Below are 20,999 nucleotides of genomic sequence, written 5' to 3'. Positions count from 1 at the left end.
AAAGATGAGTAGGAGTTGGCAAGCTCTGTGTAGATTTTAAAGTATATGGTAGTACAGAGAGGTCAAATCCTAGAAAGGCTTGAATTTTCTATTAGAGTAAAAAATAATGGTGGCAATGGGAAACTATATATTACAATAGCGGGAAATCCAAGACCTCTTTCATCTGGCTCCCCTATCTGCTGTCAAGAACGAAGCTGACTTTGGAGGGAGAAGATAGGCGGTTGTGTATTCCAGTCTTAGATATGCTCCCCATTGCATTTATTTTAAATAATTAAAACAAAATTTAATTGTGGTAAAAGACACATACCACAAAATGTAGCTTCTTCACCACTTTTAACTGAATAGTTCATCATCACTGCATTTTATGTGTCTGCATTATATGTGGAAGATCTTCCTGCTCCCTGAAAATGTGAAGCTCTTTCGTGCCCCAGGGCCCCTTGTCATTCCTGTTTTCTTTCCCTTCTTGTCCATCTGAACCCTGACATCCTTCTTTGTTGCACTCTCTCCAGACAGTTTAGTACTCTCCCCTCTATGCTGCCTCTGCTTTTAATGTCTATTTCTATTTTGTGTGCATTATAGTCCATTATTATTATTTGTTTGGATGCCTGTTGCCCTTACTATGAGACTCTGGACTAACTGACAGGATCTTTATCTTATTATTTTTGTTTTCCAGTCTCCAGAACAGTGTCTGGTGGATAGTAGATGCCCATGTCATCACTTGTGAAACTGACCTGAAGGACATTCTAGGCTGTGGGGATCATGTGTGAAAGGGCATGGCCTCTTTGGGGAGTGTGAGAATTTTAGAATGTACATTGAGTGGAAGACTGTTGAGGTTGATGAGGCAGGAAAAAAAAGCATAGAATTAGGATTGTAGCCAAACTGTAGAAGGGCTGAACCCAAGAAGCTAAATTTTGTGCTGAGGGAATAAAAAGCCATAGGAAATAACACTTCAAAAAAAAAAAAAAAAGCAGAATTATGACATGGTTACAACTTAATTTTGAAGATGCTTTTGTGGCATTGCATGAAACAGACTAGAGTAGGGAGAAACTGATGGCAGGGAAACAAAAGAAATCAGAGAAAACAAGGAACTGGACTAAGAGAGTAGATCTGGAACAGAAGGAAAGGTTGAAATGATAGGACTTGGAGCACATCAGGATGAGGAGGAAGAAGGCACTGTTAAGAGACAAACAAATTGAGGAAGATTTTCACATTTCTAGTTTATGAAAGTGAATGACGAATATTTCTCTTAAGCTAGCAAGGCACTGTTGCTTTGTTATTTGTTTTTAATTAATTAATTAACTAGGAAATAATTTGGAGAATTATATAATATGTCACACAAAATGTATCAAAGTGCTATGTGGAGACATTAAATGAAATCGCATAATCCAACACAAACATTTCATCATTTTGAGAAGACTAAATCAATATTTACTGCAATATTCAGTTCTAAGTCAGCTTCGTTCTTGACAGCAGATAGGGGAGCCAGATGAAAGAGGTCTTGGATTTCCCGCTATTGTAATATATAGTTTCCCATTGCCACCATTATCTTTTACTCTAATAGAAAATTCAAGCCTTTCTAGGATTTGACCTCTCTGTACTACCATATACTTTAAAACCTACACACATCTCAGGAATGGCCAGAGAAGAATGTGATTCTATCACATGTGCTGGTGGATTTCTGTCAGTGTGACTTTTTACATAATTACAAGATAAAAATACCACTTGGAAACTATGCAGAACTAGCTCCAGCAGACAGCACTGACACTTTTCATGACATACTTTTTAAAACTGCACACCAAGGCTTGCCTTGCATACCTCTCTCCTTAAGTTTGTGGAACAGTCAATATCTGACACACATAATCTGCATTTCTTATATTCTTCTTGCTTGGGGGGAAAAAAAGGTCTGCCTAGATTCTGGTTCAGGTTCTGATTCTCCAACATATATACTTCTTGCTGATTGTTGATTCTTTTTATTTTTATTTTTTATAAACATATATTTTTATCCCCGGGGGTAAGGTCTGTGAATTGCCATGTTTACACACTTCACAGCACTCACCTTAGCACATACCCTCCCCAATGTCCATAGCCCCACCCCCCTCCTACACCCCCTCCTCCCAGCAACCCTCAGTTTGTTTTGTGAGATTATGAGTCACTTATGGTTTGTCTCCCTCCCAATCCCATCTTGTTTCATTTATTCTTCTTCTACCCCCTTAACCCCCCATGTTGCATCACCACTTCCTCATATCAGGGAGATCATATGATAGTTGTCTTTCTCCGCTTGACTTATTTCACTAAGCATGATACCCTCTAGTTCCAGCTGATTGTTGATTCTAAAGTGCAACCTAAGCACCTGGCTTTTTACATATTCATTACAATGAATGCCAAAGTTGCAACCCAGTGGAATGACATAAATCATTGACATAACTTTGTCTTTTTGTTGCACGATAATAGTAAAGATCGAACTATTATCATATACTATCATTCTGAACTTAATTATTTTTTATTATTAATTTTTGGTAAAGCTATGGTGCACTGTCTTTAAAAGCCAAAATGCTTTGAGTGGCAGCCAGATATATTTCAAAGCTATGTGGCCTCCCTAGGTATTAAGTGATTCATTATTGGAATTATTATCACCCGTCCCAAGCCCCTGCCCGAAACCATTTGTCCATTGTAGTTCTCGCAACCAAATTAGCAGAATAAAATTATTTGAAAATGTCACTTTAAATTCCTAAATATTATCACAAGATTTCTTTAACAACACAAACAGCTAATTTTAAATGGTACATTGTGTACTGATGTCTCCTGTTATAAGAAACACTAAAATAATACAAAATATTCAAAACAGGTGAGATGAAGGAAAGTAAATGGGTACTTTTACAAACGATTTCACAACACATTCCCTTCCGTAATAAGTATATAATTGCTACATATATTCAAATTTTATTTACAGATACATGTTTTCAGCTATCTGTATATTGTGTGAAACACTGTCCCTCTATAGGCATTTACAGAAAAGAGTTAAGATGTGGGGCTGTTCTGGAGTGTCTTCTACCAGGAAACATACCGTTCGTAAAATAATGGTCGAACACATCTTTAAATAACCTTGTTTATCTAAAATTAATTGACATTTTTTGAAATTAATTGTTTCAATTACAATACGGCTTGTTCAGAAATTGCCTGTAAGACAGGCAATAAAATAGAAAGAGAGAACATAGGAAGGGCACCAACCTAAAAGTCAGCCTAGGTGAATTAAAATTCTGGTTATGAAGCTTGGTCTTTGTAAGAGTTTGTGAAATTAAACTCCTCATTTCAGTTTTTCTTATTGATGGATTAAGTGTAATAATACCTATGCCATTAGGGTTCCTGTGGGAGGACTGAATAAGATATTGTATATAGTTAGCAATGTATCAGTAATTAGTAGCACCAAAAGCTCAGAGAGTAACTATTATCTGACTGACCCATATTAATTAAAACAATTTGTTTTATTAAGTAATATCTATGCCCAACATGGGGGCTCAAACTCATGACCCTGAGATCAAGAGTTGCATACTCTACCGACCGAGCCAGCCAGACACTCCAACGTATTTTTTAAAAGTCCACCATTCATTCATTCATTCATTCAGTCACACCTTTGCCAAGGAGTTTCTGAACTTTAGTGTTAACATGAACTACGCCAGAGGCTTAAGATATAAAGAAGAATGTGGAGTCATAACTAACTCTTCAGTGAATGAAGAGAGATATGAAATACTTAATTACAGACAGTAAATGTTATAACCGAGATAGCCCAGGGTGCATGGGGACACAGAGGAAAGAGGAATAACTGTCTTATTGCAGATATGAGTTGTTACTTATTTATTTATTTTTATTCTTTATTCTTTTAATTTCTATCTTTTCATTTATTTTTTTTAAACAATTTTAACCATTTGGTTTCCAAAATAGGCTGAAATTCTTCACTTTGCCCCTGGGAGGAATTTGGTGGCAAACAGCTTTCTTGACTACTTTGTCTTAGAGAATTAGGTTAATCTCCTAACTGCATGTTCTTTTCTTTAGATCAAATACATTCCATCTGCTCTTACTCCCCTTTTGGGGATGAGAGTATACTGAAGACAAGTAGGGTATGATCTATGATCCTGTTGTTTATAGGGAGATATCCCACCACATAATCTAGGACAAGAGTCACAGCTGTCAACCTACGTGAACATAGTAAGTATGTAAACAGGAATACAGAATGGTCAGGGACATAATGGGAGAGTTATGGCTTCCTTTATTCTGAGGGGTTGTTAAAGCTTTTGGTGGTGGAGTCAAAGGAAACCATTGCTGCCTTTTCTCTTTATCTTCACCTTCACCCAAACTCTGAGTCGTTTGCACACCTTTCATTCAGAGTGATCTGCGATGCCGATGCCGAGCCTACTGTTGAAACACCCAGTTGAGTTCAGCATCTTGTTCCTTTTAAAAATCACCAGGACTCCTTAGTATTACCTGATGGCTGTAGCTTTTGCTGTTTTGTTAGTAAAGGCAACACTGGGAGCAACACACCCTGGAAGTATTTGCTCCTGATTTAGCCTTTCTAAAAACAGAATTCAAAGTTCAAGGCCTTTAGCTGGGAAAGCAGCAGCTTGTCAAGGCCTTTCACTGCTGCCCTCCTTCCGCAGAGCTTCCCAGTCTCCCACCACTGTATTCCCCTGAAAAGGCCAAGGCCCTATAAGATTTCTGATGGGGGATTTTAAATATCAAAGCCATTTCAAGAGCTTCCCCCTGAGGTTCTTAAAATTGGAGTTAAAGGCAATGACTGAGATGCAGCTCTAAACAGAAAAGAGACAGTATGATCTATTATTACTGTATCAATTGTGAAGTTAAATGTTAGATAAAATAAAGTCTTCTGTCTTTTTTAATACTATTTTCTCCTTTCCTTCTGCTATCGATTATCTCTGCTAGTGGATGAACAACTATGGAAAAATAAAGAAAAAATTGTAAACAAAGGCAGTTGTCAAAGGCAATATGGTTTACCCCTTTACTCTCCTAGGGAACATTTTTATTCATCCTTTAAATATAATCACATCATGTTCAAAGATAGGGCCACAATATTCAAGATAAATGTTAATTTCAAATAAAATTATGCAAGAATAAATCTAATAAGAAAATAAACTAAATGAAGACTTGCCTTTCACTTACTGAAATACAATGTCTCGAGTTACTGTACATCCCATGCTGAAGGAGATCAGTATATGCATAAGTCTAGTCATTTGTGCCCCTATTAAATGCTTTTAAAAATAAATGTATTTAAGTATATTTCCTATCTTTCCTATGAACCTTAAATGAGTAATGCAAATGAATACAAAAGCCATACCCTTTATTTTTGAAGCTTTACTATGACCACCGCTCAGACCCTTCGTTTGATTTCTGTATTCTTCCTGTTTACAAATTGTAACTGAGCCAGTTCCTATTTATTCCTGGGTATATCTAAAAAAATTTAGATAGCTAAATAGCCAATTTCATATTCCTGGGTTGCTACTCCATTTAAAGCTGAAGAAGAATTTGTACTTTTGAGTGTGCAAATTCTGTTACAGGAAAACTTTTAAGTATAATTTTAGATACTGTATTTAGCTCGGGGGAATTTGGTTACATCAAACACCTTTATCTTTTTGTTGAAGAAAGGCTCCTGTAATTCCTGTTCCATGCAAGGCATCATTTACACAGGCACCTAGTCAGGACCCTGGTCATCCCCAACTCCTTCTTCCTTTGGATAAAGAATCCCTATTGACCTCATCCATCCTCTTCTTGGAACTGATGTGGTTCATCCCTGCTTCTAATCTATCATGGTACCTTTTTCTTCATAGCAAGTATTTCAGTTTTGTTTTGTTTTTTTTTTAAAAGATTTTGTTTTCAAGTAATCACTACACCCAATGTGGGGCTCGAACTCACAACCCCAAACTCAAAAGAGTCACATGCTCCACTGACTGAGTCAGCTGCCCCTACAGTTTTTAATTACGTATTTACGTGGAAAAATTTATTTACAGTCTGTTTCCATGGAGTTAGGGACTCTGTTTTGTTGTATACACAGTGAATACAATAGGCCTGCTACAAGGTAAATAGTGTAAAGCTGTGGTGAGTTTTAAAAAATGAAAAAAAAATGGATGAATTATTATCACTTAATAAATATTTCTTAATGGTTGATGGTCTTCTGGCCCCCGGTGTAATCTCTTTATGATTTTTACCTCCCTGCTGGCTCCATACTACACTGTGAAGGCCTAGAAGGTAGAAACCACATCTACCTAGGACCACGCTGACCCATTTTAGGGACTCTCTCAATCTTTGTTGAATGAATGCTCCTCTGAATGAGTGATAAGCATGAAATATGTGTTGATGAACCTTCTGAAAGGCTTGTATTCTTTCTTTTATAGCTTCTTAGCATTTTAGCACCACAGAATTGCAATCTCAAGACATTAGAAACAGAGCAAACAAACACACGCACAACAGAAACAACAGAAAACTGAAATGGTGAAATAGAATGTTATCCTGTGTTTTCCCCATGCGAGACTGTTCCCTACATTTAATGCTTCACTCAGTCGTTTTATTATTTATTATTTGTGATAAAAGTTCTTTATTCTAACTCTGTAGGAGACATTCCCCACCCACAAATGCTTTTCACTGGCAGTGCAATTTTTTTTTTCACATTAATCAATCTTTTTCCCTCACTTTCACCCAATTACATCTAATTACAGCTCTTTGTTCTAGGGAAGTAAATTATGTTTTGCCACTCCCTATGTCCCCTAACAGCTTTTGACTGTGTGAAGAAAGTTGTTGTGTTCTTCCTGAGCAGTTTCCTAGTTAAGTTGAGAATATTCAGCCTCTTTCATATTTATTCATTAGTGTCTCTCTTCGTGTTTTGTTGGCCTATGTGGAACCCTCCTCTGTTGTCTACATCTTTCTTATACTAAGATTCTTTAAGATAAATGCAGCTTTTTTTTTTTTTAACATTTGTATCTATTTATTTGGCAGACAGAGATCACAAGTAGATCTCTAGATCACAAGAGAGAGAGGAGGAAGCTGGCTCCCTGCTGAGCAGAGAGCCCGATGCGGGGCTGGATCCCAGGACCCTGGGATCACGACCTGAGCCAAAGGCAGAGACTTTAACCCACTGAGCCATCCAGGTGCCCCATAAATGCAGCTTTTTAAGTTCAAACTTTACATGGCTACTCATCAGGAAGCAGGGTCTTATTCAAAACCCAAGTCTAGGTTCCTTTGAAAAATTATTTTTGGTTCTGGGGCACCTGGGTGGCTCAGTGGGTTAAAGCCTCTGCCTTGGGCTCAGGTCATGATCCCAGGGTCCTGGAAACCAGCCCCTCGGGCTCTCTGCTCAGTGGGGAGCCTGCTTCCTACTCTCTCTCTCTCTCTGCCTGCCTCTCTGTCTACTTGTGATCTGTCTGTCAAATAAATAAAATCTTTAAAAAATCTTTTTTGTTCTAATACACATAACCGATTATTTCTGCATTTTAAGATTCATTTTGTTTTCATCAGCCAGAACACAGTGTAGAATCAAGTTTTTTAGATCTTTGTATGTCTTTGGACCAGTCTTCAGGGTCAGAGAAACCTGGGTTCAAATTCCAGCCCTGTTTCAGACCAGCTGTGTGAACCTGGGCAAATTAAATAGTTAATTTAAGCCTCAGTGTCCTCATTTGTAAAATATAAAAAATACTGCCTAACTCCTAAAGATTGCTAAATGACATGGCTTATGTAAATTGCCCAGCCACAGTGTCTGGCCCATAGTAGTCATTCAATAAATGTTACTTCTCTTCTTTATAGCCTATTTAATTTTGTCCAGAATTTCTGAGAGTTTTGATATATTATAATTATTTATTGATTATTTATTGCTTGTCCTCATCAAATGCAGAATGGCATATTATTTATTTATTCAATGAATTACACGTTCTGTTTTAGAGAGATGTTAGAGAATTTTGTGACCTCTCCCACTTCTCTTCCCAAATGTGACTGACTTTTATTATTTATCAGTTCATAAAATTTCTCCTTTTGGGGGGAGGTGGTTTTAATTTATATCATTTGACCTTTTTAAAGGACAGTCCTAGTATGATTACTACATTATGATATACGAATTTTTTCTGTCTCTCTCAGTTCTTAATCCTCTGGTTTTACACCCTAGATTTTTTAAAAGCTGAGATTAAAGTTTCTCAGCTATTATTGCCAAGTGACTGGTTCTATTTACAGTTTGCTTTTCAGAAACTGTTACTTTATACTGATTCTATGCTGCAATCATTGCTTTTAGCATAAAACAAGGATGTCTGTGTTGTTTATAAGACATAAAACAGATTTGTGCTTTGTGGAAACTATATTTTGAAAGAAAAAGCCCACTAAGCTGCTATAAGGAAGACATTTTAATGACCCTTGGGAAAACGTCCTTTTCTGATATGGGCTGGAACATAGGTACATGGAACATAGGTAAAAAGTGGGAAGCATCATGGCTTTACCTAAATGTGTTGTTGTGTGGTAAGGTATTATGGATTTAATTAATTTCAAAATTTTACTTCTGGGGGAATTTAAAGGGAAGGAATAACCATCCTAAAAGTAGAATGAAGTAATTATTCGCTAGAGGTACAAACAAGTGGAGAAACACAGAGATTCTTCTTGGGACCATGATGAGAAGGTGATATTTGTGTTTACTGTGAAGGATGGAAAGACAGTCTGCAGCAAGACAGTCACCCATTGTAGGCACCGTGTTTCCATCAGCTGAGCAGTTTTCACCTAAGATAGAAAGAAGAAAAGAAGAAGAAAAGCAAGAAGAAAAAAAAGGAGATAGATTTGGATGGATGATAAAGTTCTTTACAAAGATAGCTCACTAGGCAGGGTAATGTAACCAAGTAACAAAACAGTATCTTGGTAAACACTTGGTTTGGGTTTTAGAGCAGAAGGACCAAGTTTATTTTTATTCACTCCCTGCTGAAAGGCAATTGACTACATTTATTTTGGCCCACCGGGGAGGAAGGAAGGGCATGTCGGTTTTTTAAGAAGTTGTTTACTTTGACAGGGAATAAATCCTGCTTTCTTTGCCATTTGCTGATTTTTCTTTAAATATGGAGAGAGACTATGCAATAGTTAAAAATACGTCACAACACAAAAGTCAATAAATTTATGGTAAAGAGCTAACTGGCTCTTTCCTAAAAAAGAAAGTAAATTCTATTCTATAAAGCATTTCTTCCAACATCTATTTCAGACCATGTGTTCTATTGAAGCATGAGAAATTTTCTGTAGAGAAATGTCATAGAATAGCTGTCAATATTCCACAGCCAATTTTCAATGAATCTAACATTTAAGTTATTCTTTGGTGTCAAAATGTGGTGGGGGGCCAGAATGGAGCTTCACGAAGAACTACAGTCAGTGATTATTTAATCATACACAATCACATCCTATAGTGGGTTAGTGCTACGTTCTGAAGTATGTGAATGCAGAAATAAAAATAAATTGTCAGTGTAATGGTAAGCTAATTTTATCATAAATCCAGTCTCATTACACAGTAATGCACTTTAAAATATGAGATATTCATGGGGCGCCTGGGTGGCTCAGTGGGTTAAAGCTTCTGCCTTGGGCTCAGGTCATGATCCCAGGGTCTTGGGATCAAGCCCCGCATCAGGCTCTCTGCTTGGCAGGGAGCCTGCTTCCTCCTCTCTCTCTGCCTGCCTCTCTGCCTACTTCTGATCTCTCTCAAAAAAGAAAAAAAAAATATGAGGTACTCATGGTAAATCAATTTATATATTATGAATAAGAAGGAGTTTTCTGAATGGAATCACTAGGTATTTATTCTGAAACTGTTACACGAAAGACAGACATCTTCGAATTCTGCCAGAATTTTTTTTTTTTTTAAGAAAAGCAGAGGTCCTAAGTTAGACATTCTTCAGAGGAAAAGAGAAGTGACATAAATGCTTATGAGCATTTATCTTTGAGTCAGAAAAAATGTCTAGCCAGAGTTTTAGTAATCCTTTAGGATTTTTTGTCAAAGATATGGTTAATTCAGTGAGTAGATTAAGTTATAGATGATTATTAGCTCAAAATCTTTCATCCAAGGATGGAAGTGATAGAGATCACACTGGAAATAATGGTATATGCAATGGTTCTCAAGTGCTGGCCAGGGGACCAAAAGACTGAATCAGAATCACCAATGATGCTTTTTAGAAAAAGATACAGATTTCTGCCCTCAGTTCCTGTTGGAGAATCTGATTCAGAAGATCTAGGGAAGGGCTGTGAGAGTTCATATTTTCAATAAGTGCTCCAATGGACTCTGATCCATTGACAGGTTTGGGAACTAATGATTATTAGATTGAGGCAGTGCTTGAGATTAGAGAAAGAGGCTGAGGCAAGACTTCATTCAAGGGAGAGGCACCATTTCACCTGTGGTGTAGAGTCTGAGTCTGTCTGAGTTCTTGATTTGAAAAATGATCTGATAGCTTGAAATTGGGGGGAATACTTAAGCCACAAAAATTGGCCAGTGCTACAAATCAGGGCATTTCCCCTCACGAGAAAGCTAGCACACTACTGTTCAGTGGGTTATTCTCATATTTTTAATGTCTGCCAAAAGAAAATCTACTTAGGTGATAGGCTACCAAAGGTACCTAAGGGACATTCAAGATTTCAAGTGAGTTACTCTAAAAGAGACTGCTCTTTTAAAACAGAAAGACAGTATTCCTCAAAGTATCTTAGTACACAGTGATAATTACATCTTCCTTTTTACTTCTGTACCTTAGCAGCCAACCAAGTTGAGCCTCCATTCTGCCTTCAGCCCTAGATTCAGCTGGAAAGATTCACATTTTCCCTTGTGTTTACAGACCTTAAATGCACTGTCCTTTACATTTTTTTTTTCTGAGTTGTAGAAATAAATTTAGTCTCAATGATCTCTACTAGCCTTAAAAAAACAAACAGCTCTGGAATCCTCAGAAGTACTTTCTTGGCTATGGAAAAGTGTAGTTGATTGTTTGGGTCCCACAGTTGGTTCTGCTTAAGGCTGGAATAAAGAGGAAGTGAGACTAGAGTTGATTTCATTATTCACAGGAATAAATCTTTCGGCTAGTAGATTAGGTTTTAGAGCTCTTTTTATTCAGGCTTGATGAATTTATGACCTTCAACTAAAAATGTATAATAGGGACAATAACATTTAGCGAAGTGCTTGTCAGGAGAGTGGAAGGGAAAAAAATAGCCTGGAACATCAATAGGGCCAATAAATCCTTGACTTATTGGCAAAGAGCTAACTGTGAACACAGTCCCAAGTTGAATGTCACCGATATTTCTTGGCTGGAATAATGTGTCCAGGTAAGTATTCTATGAAATGTGTTCTATGAGGAAGAATAACATCAGTTCGTTTCACTTTCTAGATCAACTCATAAAAGTCAACAAAGGCAATCATTGATGAGAAAGTAAGACAAACACTATGTACTTTTAGAAGAAAAAAAATAAAAATAATCCCCAAAGAAGTATCAAAGGCATCTCTTTAGGGAAGTCTTCCCTTAATTGCTTTCACCCTACCCTACACTTTCTCTAAGATGCTCAATGTATCTCTTTCATTGTTTTGATCATACAGTGGGAATGATAATGGTACCAATATCAAAGAGCTTTTGTGAAAATTAAATGAGTTAATAAATATACAGCCTTTTGAAGAGTGAACAGAGACTAGTAGGCATTCAACAAATGTCTGCTATTATCTATTATATCACCATCACCACAGTATATTGAAATGATCTGTTTCTGACGTTTCTCCCCATTTAGAATTAAAGATCTTTTAAGGAAGAGCTTTTCATCTTTACAGACCTAGTGCTTTACCACAGTGCCTCGCAGAGAGGAGGTACTCGGTAAGTGTTTCCTTAGCTAAACTGAGGTATAATTTATACTTCTAGTAAATTTTGTCTGGGCTGCTGCTTCAGAGTTTCAATGGATCCAAATTCCTGAGAAGATATCAAGTAGGAAATAAGGGAGAGATGTTTTCATAAGTCATCCCTGGCAGTCCAGCAGACTAGACTGCCCAGCCTTAGTTAATATTATGTTTGTGATTATTTTGCTGATAGGAATGTAAAGTTTATTATTTCCTTGATATATAGTTATAGGCTCTAACACTTAGAAATGAGGAACAAATATACAAATATACAGAAGGAATTTTCTGGGATATGTCTCCCCAAGTGAAGTCATCATATAGATATGTCACGATACAATAGCTGTATTTTCCAGTGTATTCTGTAGAACACAGGTCCCAGTAAGAAAAGTGTTCTCTGATTAAATTTGAGAGACACCTCAAAGCTTTATAGGAGGTGTAGAAGGAACATTAGCATATTAAATGGTCTGAAAAATCCTGAAGAAAAAAATCTTTGATTAATTCACCATTTCTTAAATTTGAAGGTCATAGAAGATATTTTCTTAATCTAATTCCAATTGACATCTCATAAAGTTAGTGTTCCATGAATCAAACTTTAGGAAAAAACCATACTATGGAAACATATTTATCTGGATATCCATTTTTTCTCAGTAAATCTCTTTGTAATTCATTTTTATAAATTCTAAGTCCATACGCACACAAATAGAAATGCACATCTTGGTTAATTTGGATGCTCAGGGAATAGTAGGATGTTCTAGCCAACTTAACCATAGAGTAAGTGCTAAGATGTGTTTAACCTTTGTTAAAAAGCATTCTGGGGATGGTTGGCTGGCTCATTTGGTAGAGCATGTGACTCTTGCTCCCAGGCTTTTGAGTTTTAGCCCCACATTGGGTGTAGAGATTACTTAAAAATAAAATCTTAAAAAAAAAAAAAAGAAAAACATACTGAAGCAATCTTAAACTTTAGTATGATACAGTCACCTGGAAATTTTTTAAAGTGCACGTTTGATTCAGTAGGTCTGGGATGGAATAAGAAGTTCTGTATTTTCTAATCAGCAACCGGATGATGCCAGTGGGGCTGGTCTATGGGCCACACACTGAGTAGCAGGTTACTTTTCCACCTTGGTAAGCACAGTAGAATAAATAAAATTGTTATTTTGAATAACATTGTACATGTTGATAGAGACACATACTGAGATAGTTAGGATTTTTTAATATCATATCATAATATTGACTTGTTTTCCTCATACTACCTTTCTCAGAAAAGAAAGGTGGGAACTAACTGGGAGAAAAGTTCTAGTTACAGCAATATTTCTATCAGCATCTAGCATGAAATCTGGTACGCTCTAACATAAATGTTATGTACAGGGATCCCTGGGTGATCAGTCAGTTAAGCATCCGACTCTTGATTTTGGCTTAGGTCATGGTCTCACAGAGTCCTGGGATCAAGCCCCACGTTGGGCTTCGCACTCAGCAGGGATCCCCCACTTGTGCATGTTCTTTCTTTCTCTCTCTCTCATAAATAAATAAATCTTTTTAAAAAAATAAAATGTGTACATTATTTATCATACACTTTATTATCAGAGTTACTAACTCTGAAGGTGATATGTAGACACATCTGTTAAGGAGGTGGTTAATGATAGGAAGATGTTACTAAATAAAAATGAAAACTCTGCCAAATATATTGTCACTCAAATAATATACTATGAAGAGTGTGAAAGTAGGGGAAAGGATTGGATGTGCTAATAAGTGTTGGCAGTTACCCCTCGCTCAGAAAAGGGAAGAGAAGAACAAAAAGAGTAATATTCTGGAAGAAGCTCCAGTAAGGAAATCCATGCTGAGGAAGCTGACACAGACAACTTGTCCCAAACATATGCTGGAATAACCATAAAATGAATGGAGATGTGCCTTCCTCAGCCATCTAATCAGTGGACCAGGGAACTATCTAGAGTACGAAAGAAGGAAATACAGATCTTCCCCCGCTAATCCATGTACTTCCTACAAATTATACTAAAAGGGCTAAATTAGTATCAATTATTTTCATAACTTCCTTACTTGGTACATTAAATACCATGAAAATATTTGTTCAGGAGTGATTAGCAATTTGACTCAGTAGAGTCATTTCTTTTTTCTTTTTAAAGATTTATTTATTTATTTGAGAGAGAGAATGAGAGAGAGAGAGAGCACAAGCATGAGAAGGGAGAGGTCAGAGGGAGAAGCAGACTCCCCACGGAGCTGAGAGCCCGATGTGGAACTCGATCCTGGGACTATAGAATCATGACCTGAGCCAAAGGCAGTTGCTTAACCAACTGAGCCACCCAGGCACCCCAGTAGTAGTAGTTTCTATCTTCAAGTGTTTCAGAATCTCACAACAACTTAAAGTGTTGAGGAACAAATTCAGAAAAAATTGTTATAATTACCTTACAATGTTTCCATTTTTAAAAAATAAATTAATGTAGTCTTGATGGGAGTTTTCACTGAAATGGCTTTGGTGCTTTTGGTCTTCTAATATTAGATAATGCCTATAAATATCAACTTGGCAGGACCCAGGAAAATTATGCTAAATGATATTTATTGGCTGATTATCAACTACTTGTAAGTAGTTCAATCAGGTCCTTCTCACTGACTGTGTCCAAGATGAGGACAGCCGCAGCCAACCACCCATCTTATCTACTACTCTCATTCCCTTACCTTCTCTTGCCTTCCTTCCCTTTTTCTTGCCTCTCTGGTCATTCTGTATTTTTTTTTTTCAGTTCTCATAATATTTCATATTCTTTCTTCCTTCTGTTTCTTTTTGGCACTGGTTATTTTCTCCAGAAGGAATAGCCATGTTATGTTGATTCCTATTAAACTTCAGGTCTCAGGTCTTACATCAAAACTCAAAACACTCAACTCTGGTTAATTGCTCCTCATGGGCTCTCCTCCACACTCTCTAACACAATACTGATCACCTTGTGTGATCTAACATACATGTACACACGTATATACCATTTGCCTACATACATACATAAATACATTTACACACACACATACATAAACATTGTGAAAACACTGTAATGTGTTAGTTTCAACTAGTTTCACGTTTTGCTTATGTTTTATAGAACTGGTAGTTTGGGGAGCAAAACTTTAAAATCTTTGTACAAGTCTCTAGAATAGTTATGTAAGTAGTGACCATTAATAAAGAGTCAACTTTTAACTAATCTCCTTTTTCACATTCTTTTTATAAAATTCTGAAGTGGTGAGCTCTCTAGGGTTTCAAAAGCTAGAGCTGGCAACCTTTTTATATTTTGTAAGAATATGAGCCATAGCACAATAACAAAAAGAAAACAAAGCAAAAATTTAAAAACGTATTTATCTTGGTTCCAAGTTTGCCAATAAACCTTTGCTTTCTTTTTCTTAAGGATTTTATTTATTTATTTGACAGAGAGAGACAGCGAGAGAGGGAATACAAGCAGGGATATTGGGAGAGGGAGAAACAGGCTTCCCGCTAAGCCTGGAGCCTGATGTAGGGCTCGATCCTAGGACTCTGGGATCATGACCTGAGCCCAAGGCAGATGCTTAACAACTGGGCCACCCAGGCACCCCTAACCTTTTTCTATTTCTGTTTTTAATGGTTAGAGAACTTTGTTTTGTTCCCTGATGTATCCCAAACACTTGGCATATAACAGGCATTCAGAATATATTCATTGAATGACTTAAAGAACAAATATGTAAGTTAGGTACATTGTACAACCTACTGTTTCAAGTCAATGTTATTTAATAGTATCTTTGAAAAATGTATTCTGAAAATGTTGCCTGTTGTCCTACAGGATAGTTACCTTATCTAAGTCACTTAATGATAAATTAATCTCCCTTCCTATTTCATCTGCTTGGTAGTTTGTACATTCTCATTTTTTAAACATTTCTGCTAGTGGTCTGAAGATATGCAGTGCACATTATCTATCTATCTATCTATCTATCTATCATCTATGTATTTCCTTTTTTTTAAGATCTCATTTTTAAGTAATTCTCTACTCCCAAATGAAACTTGAACTCACAACCCTGAGATCAGGAGTCATATGCTTCATCAACTGAGCCAGCCAGGTGCCCACTTTTTTTTTTTTTTTAATCTTATTTTATTTTATTATTATTATTTTGGTAGGCTCCATGCCTAGTATGGGGCTTGAACACATGACCCTGAGATTAAGAGTCACACGCTTTACTGACTGAGCCAACCAGTCACCCCCCTATCTATTTAAATATATCCTGTAGAAAATGGTATTAAGACTGAATATATTGTGCATCTAAGCAATTTCATAGGCAGACACTTCATTCAGCACTTGGGGTTAAGGAGCTTTTATTTTATTCCCTAAGGTCCTGTAGGTTTTAAAGAAGTAATTATCTTTGACATAGGTATTTTTGATCAATAAAGAGTAGGGGCGCTGTAATATTATTTCCCATCTTCTATCATATAGGACAATAATAGTTATTATAATACTAGTTTTCATTTCTTGAAGGCGTACTATAATAGGCAGTACACTAAACAGTTCACATACTTTTTTTTTCACATCTTTTTTTCCCCTAAGATTTTATTTATTTATTTATTTGAGAGAGAGCGAGAGCTAGCAAGAGAATACACAAGGAAGGGGGGACAGGGAGAGGGAGAAGCATACTCCCCACTGAGCAGGAAGCCTGACCATGTGGGTGGGGCTCGATCCTAGGACCTGGGATCATAACCTGAGCTGAAGGCAGATGCTTAACCAACTGAGCCACCCAGGCACCCCTCATATACTTTATCTTATATAGCTATCATTACAGCCCTATGGGGAGAAAAAATATCAAAGTCCAAACAGCTTGAATAGCTGGCACAGGGTCACATAGCCATAAGGAGCAGGGAAACTTCTATTCTAGATCTGTTCAAAACCTATTAAAATGAAATTCTGAGTACAAAGAGCAAGAGTGAAACCGTATTCTCAGAGAAATAGTAAGATGTAGACAGAAATTTTGAGCTCAATGTCAAAAGTGAGCTGGGCCACCTTCTGTCTTTTACAATCTGAGAGAAAAACAAACAAGCCCACTCAAATTTCGTGTAGATACCACCTGTCCGATGTTTTAAAATATGTATTTATTAAGAGCAATAGAATTATTTTCCTTTAAATTAAAAAACAAACCCCAAATATTAAATGGATATTTCCCATTATATTGCTACCTTCTGGTCACTGTTTCTGAGCTAGAACACGGAGTCCTTGGTGGGAAAAGGAAGTACATGATCATCAATCTCCATTAATAGTCTTGAGTATTTTTTGTCGTCAAGTTAAGAGTTATGTCGTTTCGGCAACTACTCATGTATTTAGATGAACTCTTAATACACATTGAACATCTGCGGAAGCTCCGACTGCACCTTTCACGGTCATGTTTCAGATAATGTCTCATTAATTGAGCCCCTATTTTTAAAAAAAATTTTACTCTTTTTTCATATAAATCTCCTCTTGGAATTATGCTACAAAAAAGCAAAAATCTATTCGATAAAAATTTAGTATTTGGGGAAAGAGTAGGGGATTATTGCTATGTTCTAACTTAGTTTATGATACAGGGGTACATTAGGGCAGTGTCAGCCAAAGTATATTCATAATGACACCCAAACCCATGGTTTTTCAGGTGTTCAAATTCGCCGTGGAAATAGATGAAAGTTCGAATGACCCAAGTACTCTTTATCAGTTTGAGTCTGCTTATTGCCTACGTCCTACTCATATATTTAGTCTTAAGATAATTTTACAGGGGCACTTGGGTGGCTCAGTGGGTTAAGCCTCCCTTCAGCTTGGGTCATGATCTTAGGGTCCTGGGATCAAGCCCTGCATCAGGCTCTCTGCTCAGCAGAGAGCTAGCTTCCCCCTTTCTCTCTGCCTGCTGCTCTGCTTACTTGTGATCTCTCTCTCTCTGTCAAATAAATAAATAAAATCTTTAAAATAATTTTACATACCCTCTTCTAAAGTAAGCTCTATACCAAATGTGGGGTTTGAACTCACAACCCTAAGATCAAGAGTCACCTGCTCTACCAAGCCAGCCAGCTGCCCCTTAAGATCATTTTAAACATCCCTCCCTCTTCATCATCCTTTTTTCCCTTTATTTCTCACCTTGTTTTCCAAAATGTGGTGCTACAGGAAACAATTTTACTTCATGCAGGGTGATTAAAGAGGTTACTTTTATGAATATGGTACTCTTTTCACCTAACAAGTTAAAAATTTGTGCCGCTTATCAATGAAGAAAGGAACTAGTGTGTTGGAGTGTACTAAGAATTTCATGACCTCTCTCCCATGGACCAGCATATGAAGGATGGAAAGATCCATCTCTTTTGCACAAGTCAAGCTTTTCCCCAGGGACCTCTAGTTCACTTACTTTTGCAAGCATCTGGAGCAGAGAAGGGTCTCCGGAGGTCCCGGTAGAAGCCTGGCTTACATCGCTGGCAATGCTGACCTTCCGTATTGTGTTGACAATCAATGCAGACGCCACCGCTGCGATTGCCTGACGCCTCCCACACGCTAATGTCAAAGTGACAGGCATCAGCATGCCCATTGCACTTGCAGGCTGAGGGGGGAAAAACGTCATGGCAGGAAAAACAAATAATTAAAATAACATTCTCTAATATTCAGGCTGTTAAAGATGAGGTAATGATTGCTAAGTTTTTTTTTTTAATTGAAGCATAACTAACATACAGTGTTGGTATTTAATTTTATTTTTGGTTTTTTAAGTAGTGCACATTTGCACAGTACAAGATTCAAAAAAGCCTATAAAAAGGCAGAGACTTTTATTTAGTTTTAAAATTTTAAATAAAAAAATTAAGTTGTAGGATATGCTTGAAAGTCAGCAAAGCATGGATGTATCTTCTTAGAGATATTATTATTTCCTTAGCAGCTGGGGTTGACATTTGTTTTGGAAAGACTATTTGAGTGGTTATCCATTTTCTACCTCTTTAACAGTAACACTTCACCATTTCCATTCCTGCTTCTTCTCAAGCACCAGTGTCATCACTAGGAGTCCCCTGACCGTGCTTAGAAAACCCTACACTGTCAGACCTCATTTGAAAATGAAAATTCATATTGCAGTCACAGATCTAAATTCATGCTCACTAATGAACCTGGAAAGAACCTTGTAGTGGACAGGGGTTAGTAACTTGGCAGGTAGACTGATTTGTCTTTCAAGAGGCACTATTCCTCAGTATTTGATGTACTTGGTGGAATACAAGATAGTCTCCTGTAGAGCCTGGGTTTTTGGTGGTTTGGTTTTGTTTTTAGAAGGGGTCTGCATTATTTCTTTTGTAATAATTTTGCAAAGGCACTTATAAGATTATCAATAACACCAAGTGACAAGTCTCTGTGTTCTAGATGTATTTAGATACACAGTTGGTGTCTGTGGAAAGACCAGAATGGCACTCTAGGAATTTAGGAGAAATTCTTTAGATTCTCTTGATGAGTGATTTAGAAGAAGAATCCAGACTTTTCCTGGAGGTCAACTGTGTTTGTGCTATTGTTTTTTTCATTGTTTCCTTGACATGTTATGATTTTTTGATGAGATTCACAATCTTTAGAAAGCATAATATAAGATAATTTAAAATTTATGCTTAGAGGAAATCCCTTACATTTCCGAGAAACTTAAATAAATCAACTAGGATTCCAAATTATGTATGGGAAGAGACTTCCCACAACGTTACTGACAGAACTTGCCTTTAAATTCTTGCAAAACTGAAGTTTTTAAGTATAAACATTGTTACGGGCATGTGTATTTCTCTGAATGTTTTGAATCGCAAAGAAAAAAAAATGGTTTGTATTCCCATATTTTTTACCCTCTTATCTAATCTCCAACCTCAAACCAGAAGTTAGCCCTAGTAATGCAGTCTCATTCTTGACGAACTGGCTTAATTTCAAATCTGACTTTTCATTTTAAGTATCATAAGTGAAGGCATCATGGTATTATGGAAGAAACATTTAATTTGGAGACTGAAGAGCTGGGATCAAGTCCTGACTATCATTTATTATCTTCGACAAGTTAGTTAATCTTACTGAGCCTCAATTTCCTGATCTCTCACATGGGATTAACACCACCTGGTTGCTTTATAGGGCTGTTTTGAGAACTGAATTTGAGATAGCCATTTTCATGATTATAATTTGGTATCTCAGCTACGAGGGCAATTGTATGCCATAATTTTCAGGGGCTCTTGTGTCTAGCCATGTTTTTATTTTGTCAACTTTTCAAGAAGGTCTTGCAAAATGTCCAAGAAAATGGCCAACACATTGTTGGCAAAATAGGCACACTGGCAACTTTGCAAGCAGTGATTGCTTCCAATGGTTGAGGTCATAGTGAGCAGTGATATGAGCTATGTTTGTGTAGGTCACAGTGCCTTTCACCCACTGCTTTATACTGTGTTTCTAGAGACAACAAGCAGTCCACAGATAAGTTTACTTTACAAAGAAGGCTTTTAGTCTTGTCAGCTTGGTACTCACTTCTGCACTCATGAGGAGATCCCGTTTTGCCATCAGCTGCCTCCCAAGGGCGGTCGTTGTATAATGGTGCACAGTGTTGGCAGTGGGTACCTGCTGTGTTGTGCTTACACATACACTTTCCATGGACCTACAAACAAAAATAAGTAAGAGTTGTGAGGCACAAACAATGTCAGGAAGGAATATTCTTCGCACAATCTTATCTCATTGGTTGGCTTTAGGCATATGACATGCATTCACTTTCCTAAAGAAGTCATCAAGGTGTGAGGTCCTTTCTTTAGTTTGTCCTCTGATTAATTCAGAAGATTACATAGAAGGGGCACCTGGATAGCTCAGTCAGTGAAGTATCTGACTCTTGATCTCAGCTTGGGTCCTGATCTCAGGATTGTGAGTTCAAGACCAGAGTTGGGCTCCACTCTGGGTGTGAAGCCAACTTTAAAAAAAAAAAAAAAAAGCTTACATAATACATTTTTCTTGGCTGTAGGTTACGTGACCCTATATGAGTAATTCTGGAGTAGTGGCTAGATATTTACTTAAATTTTTAATACCTTAAAATTTTTCAAATTCCTTACACAAAAGTACATCTTCACTATAAAAATTTGGAAATCTGTAAATATGATGATTTCATATCACAATCAACATTTGAAGTTTATATTTCT

The 20,999-nt window shown here is 37.0% G+C and overlaps 1 protein-coding gene and 1 long non-coding RNA gene across 3 annotated transcripts in view; one reads left to right on the top strand and one right to left on the bottom strand.

The window, feature by feature from the left end:
- The window catches only part of NTN4 (netrin 4), a 113,131-nt gene that overhangs the window by 22,570 nt on the left and 69,562 nt on the right, over positions 1–20,999 (bottom strand). For both annotated transcript variants that reach the window (XM_004748504.3, XM_013054186.2), the window contains 2 exons: positions 20,344–20,470; positions 18,242–18,430 (listed from right to left, as the gene is read on the bottom strand). In XM_004748504.3, coding sequence (XP_004748561.1) covers positions 18,242–18,430; positions 20,344–20,470 — 316 coding nt within the window. The remainder of the gene's footprint in view (positions 1–18,241; positions 18,431–20,343; positions 20,471–20,999) is intronic.
- Positions 1–20,999, top strand: part of LOC123393291 — a 90,577-nt gene that overhangs the window by 38,468 nt on the left and 31,110 nt on the right. The window contains exon 2 of the long non-coding RNA XR_006608041.1: positions 11,767–11,849. This is a non-coding gene — a long non-coding RNA (uncharacterized LOC123393291). The remainder of the gene's footprint in view (positions 1–11,766; positions 11,850–20,999) is intronic.

The sequence above is a fragment of the Mustela putorius genome, unplaced genomic scaffold, assembly GCF_011764305.1.
Source record: "Mustela putorius furo isolate JIRA1106 unplaced genomic scaffold, ASM1176430v1.1 tig00000788_pilon_pilon_pilon, whole genome shotgun sequence".
Taxonomy (NCBI): Eukaryota; Metazoa; Chordata; class Mammalia; order Carnivora; family Mustelidae; genus Mustela; species Mustela putorius.
The sequence above is the reverse complement of the archived record's forward strand: the minus strand, read 5'-3'. Positions and strand labels throughout refer to the sequence as shown.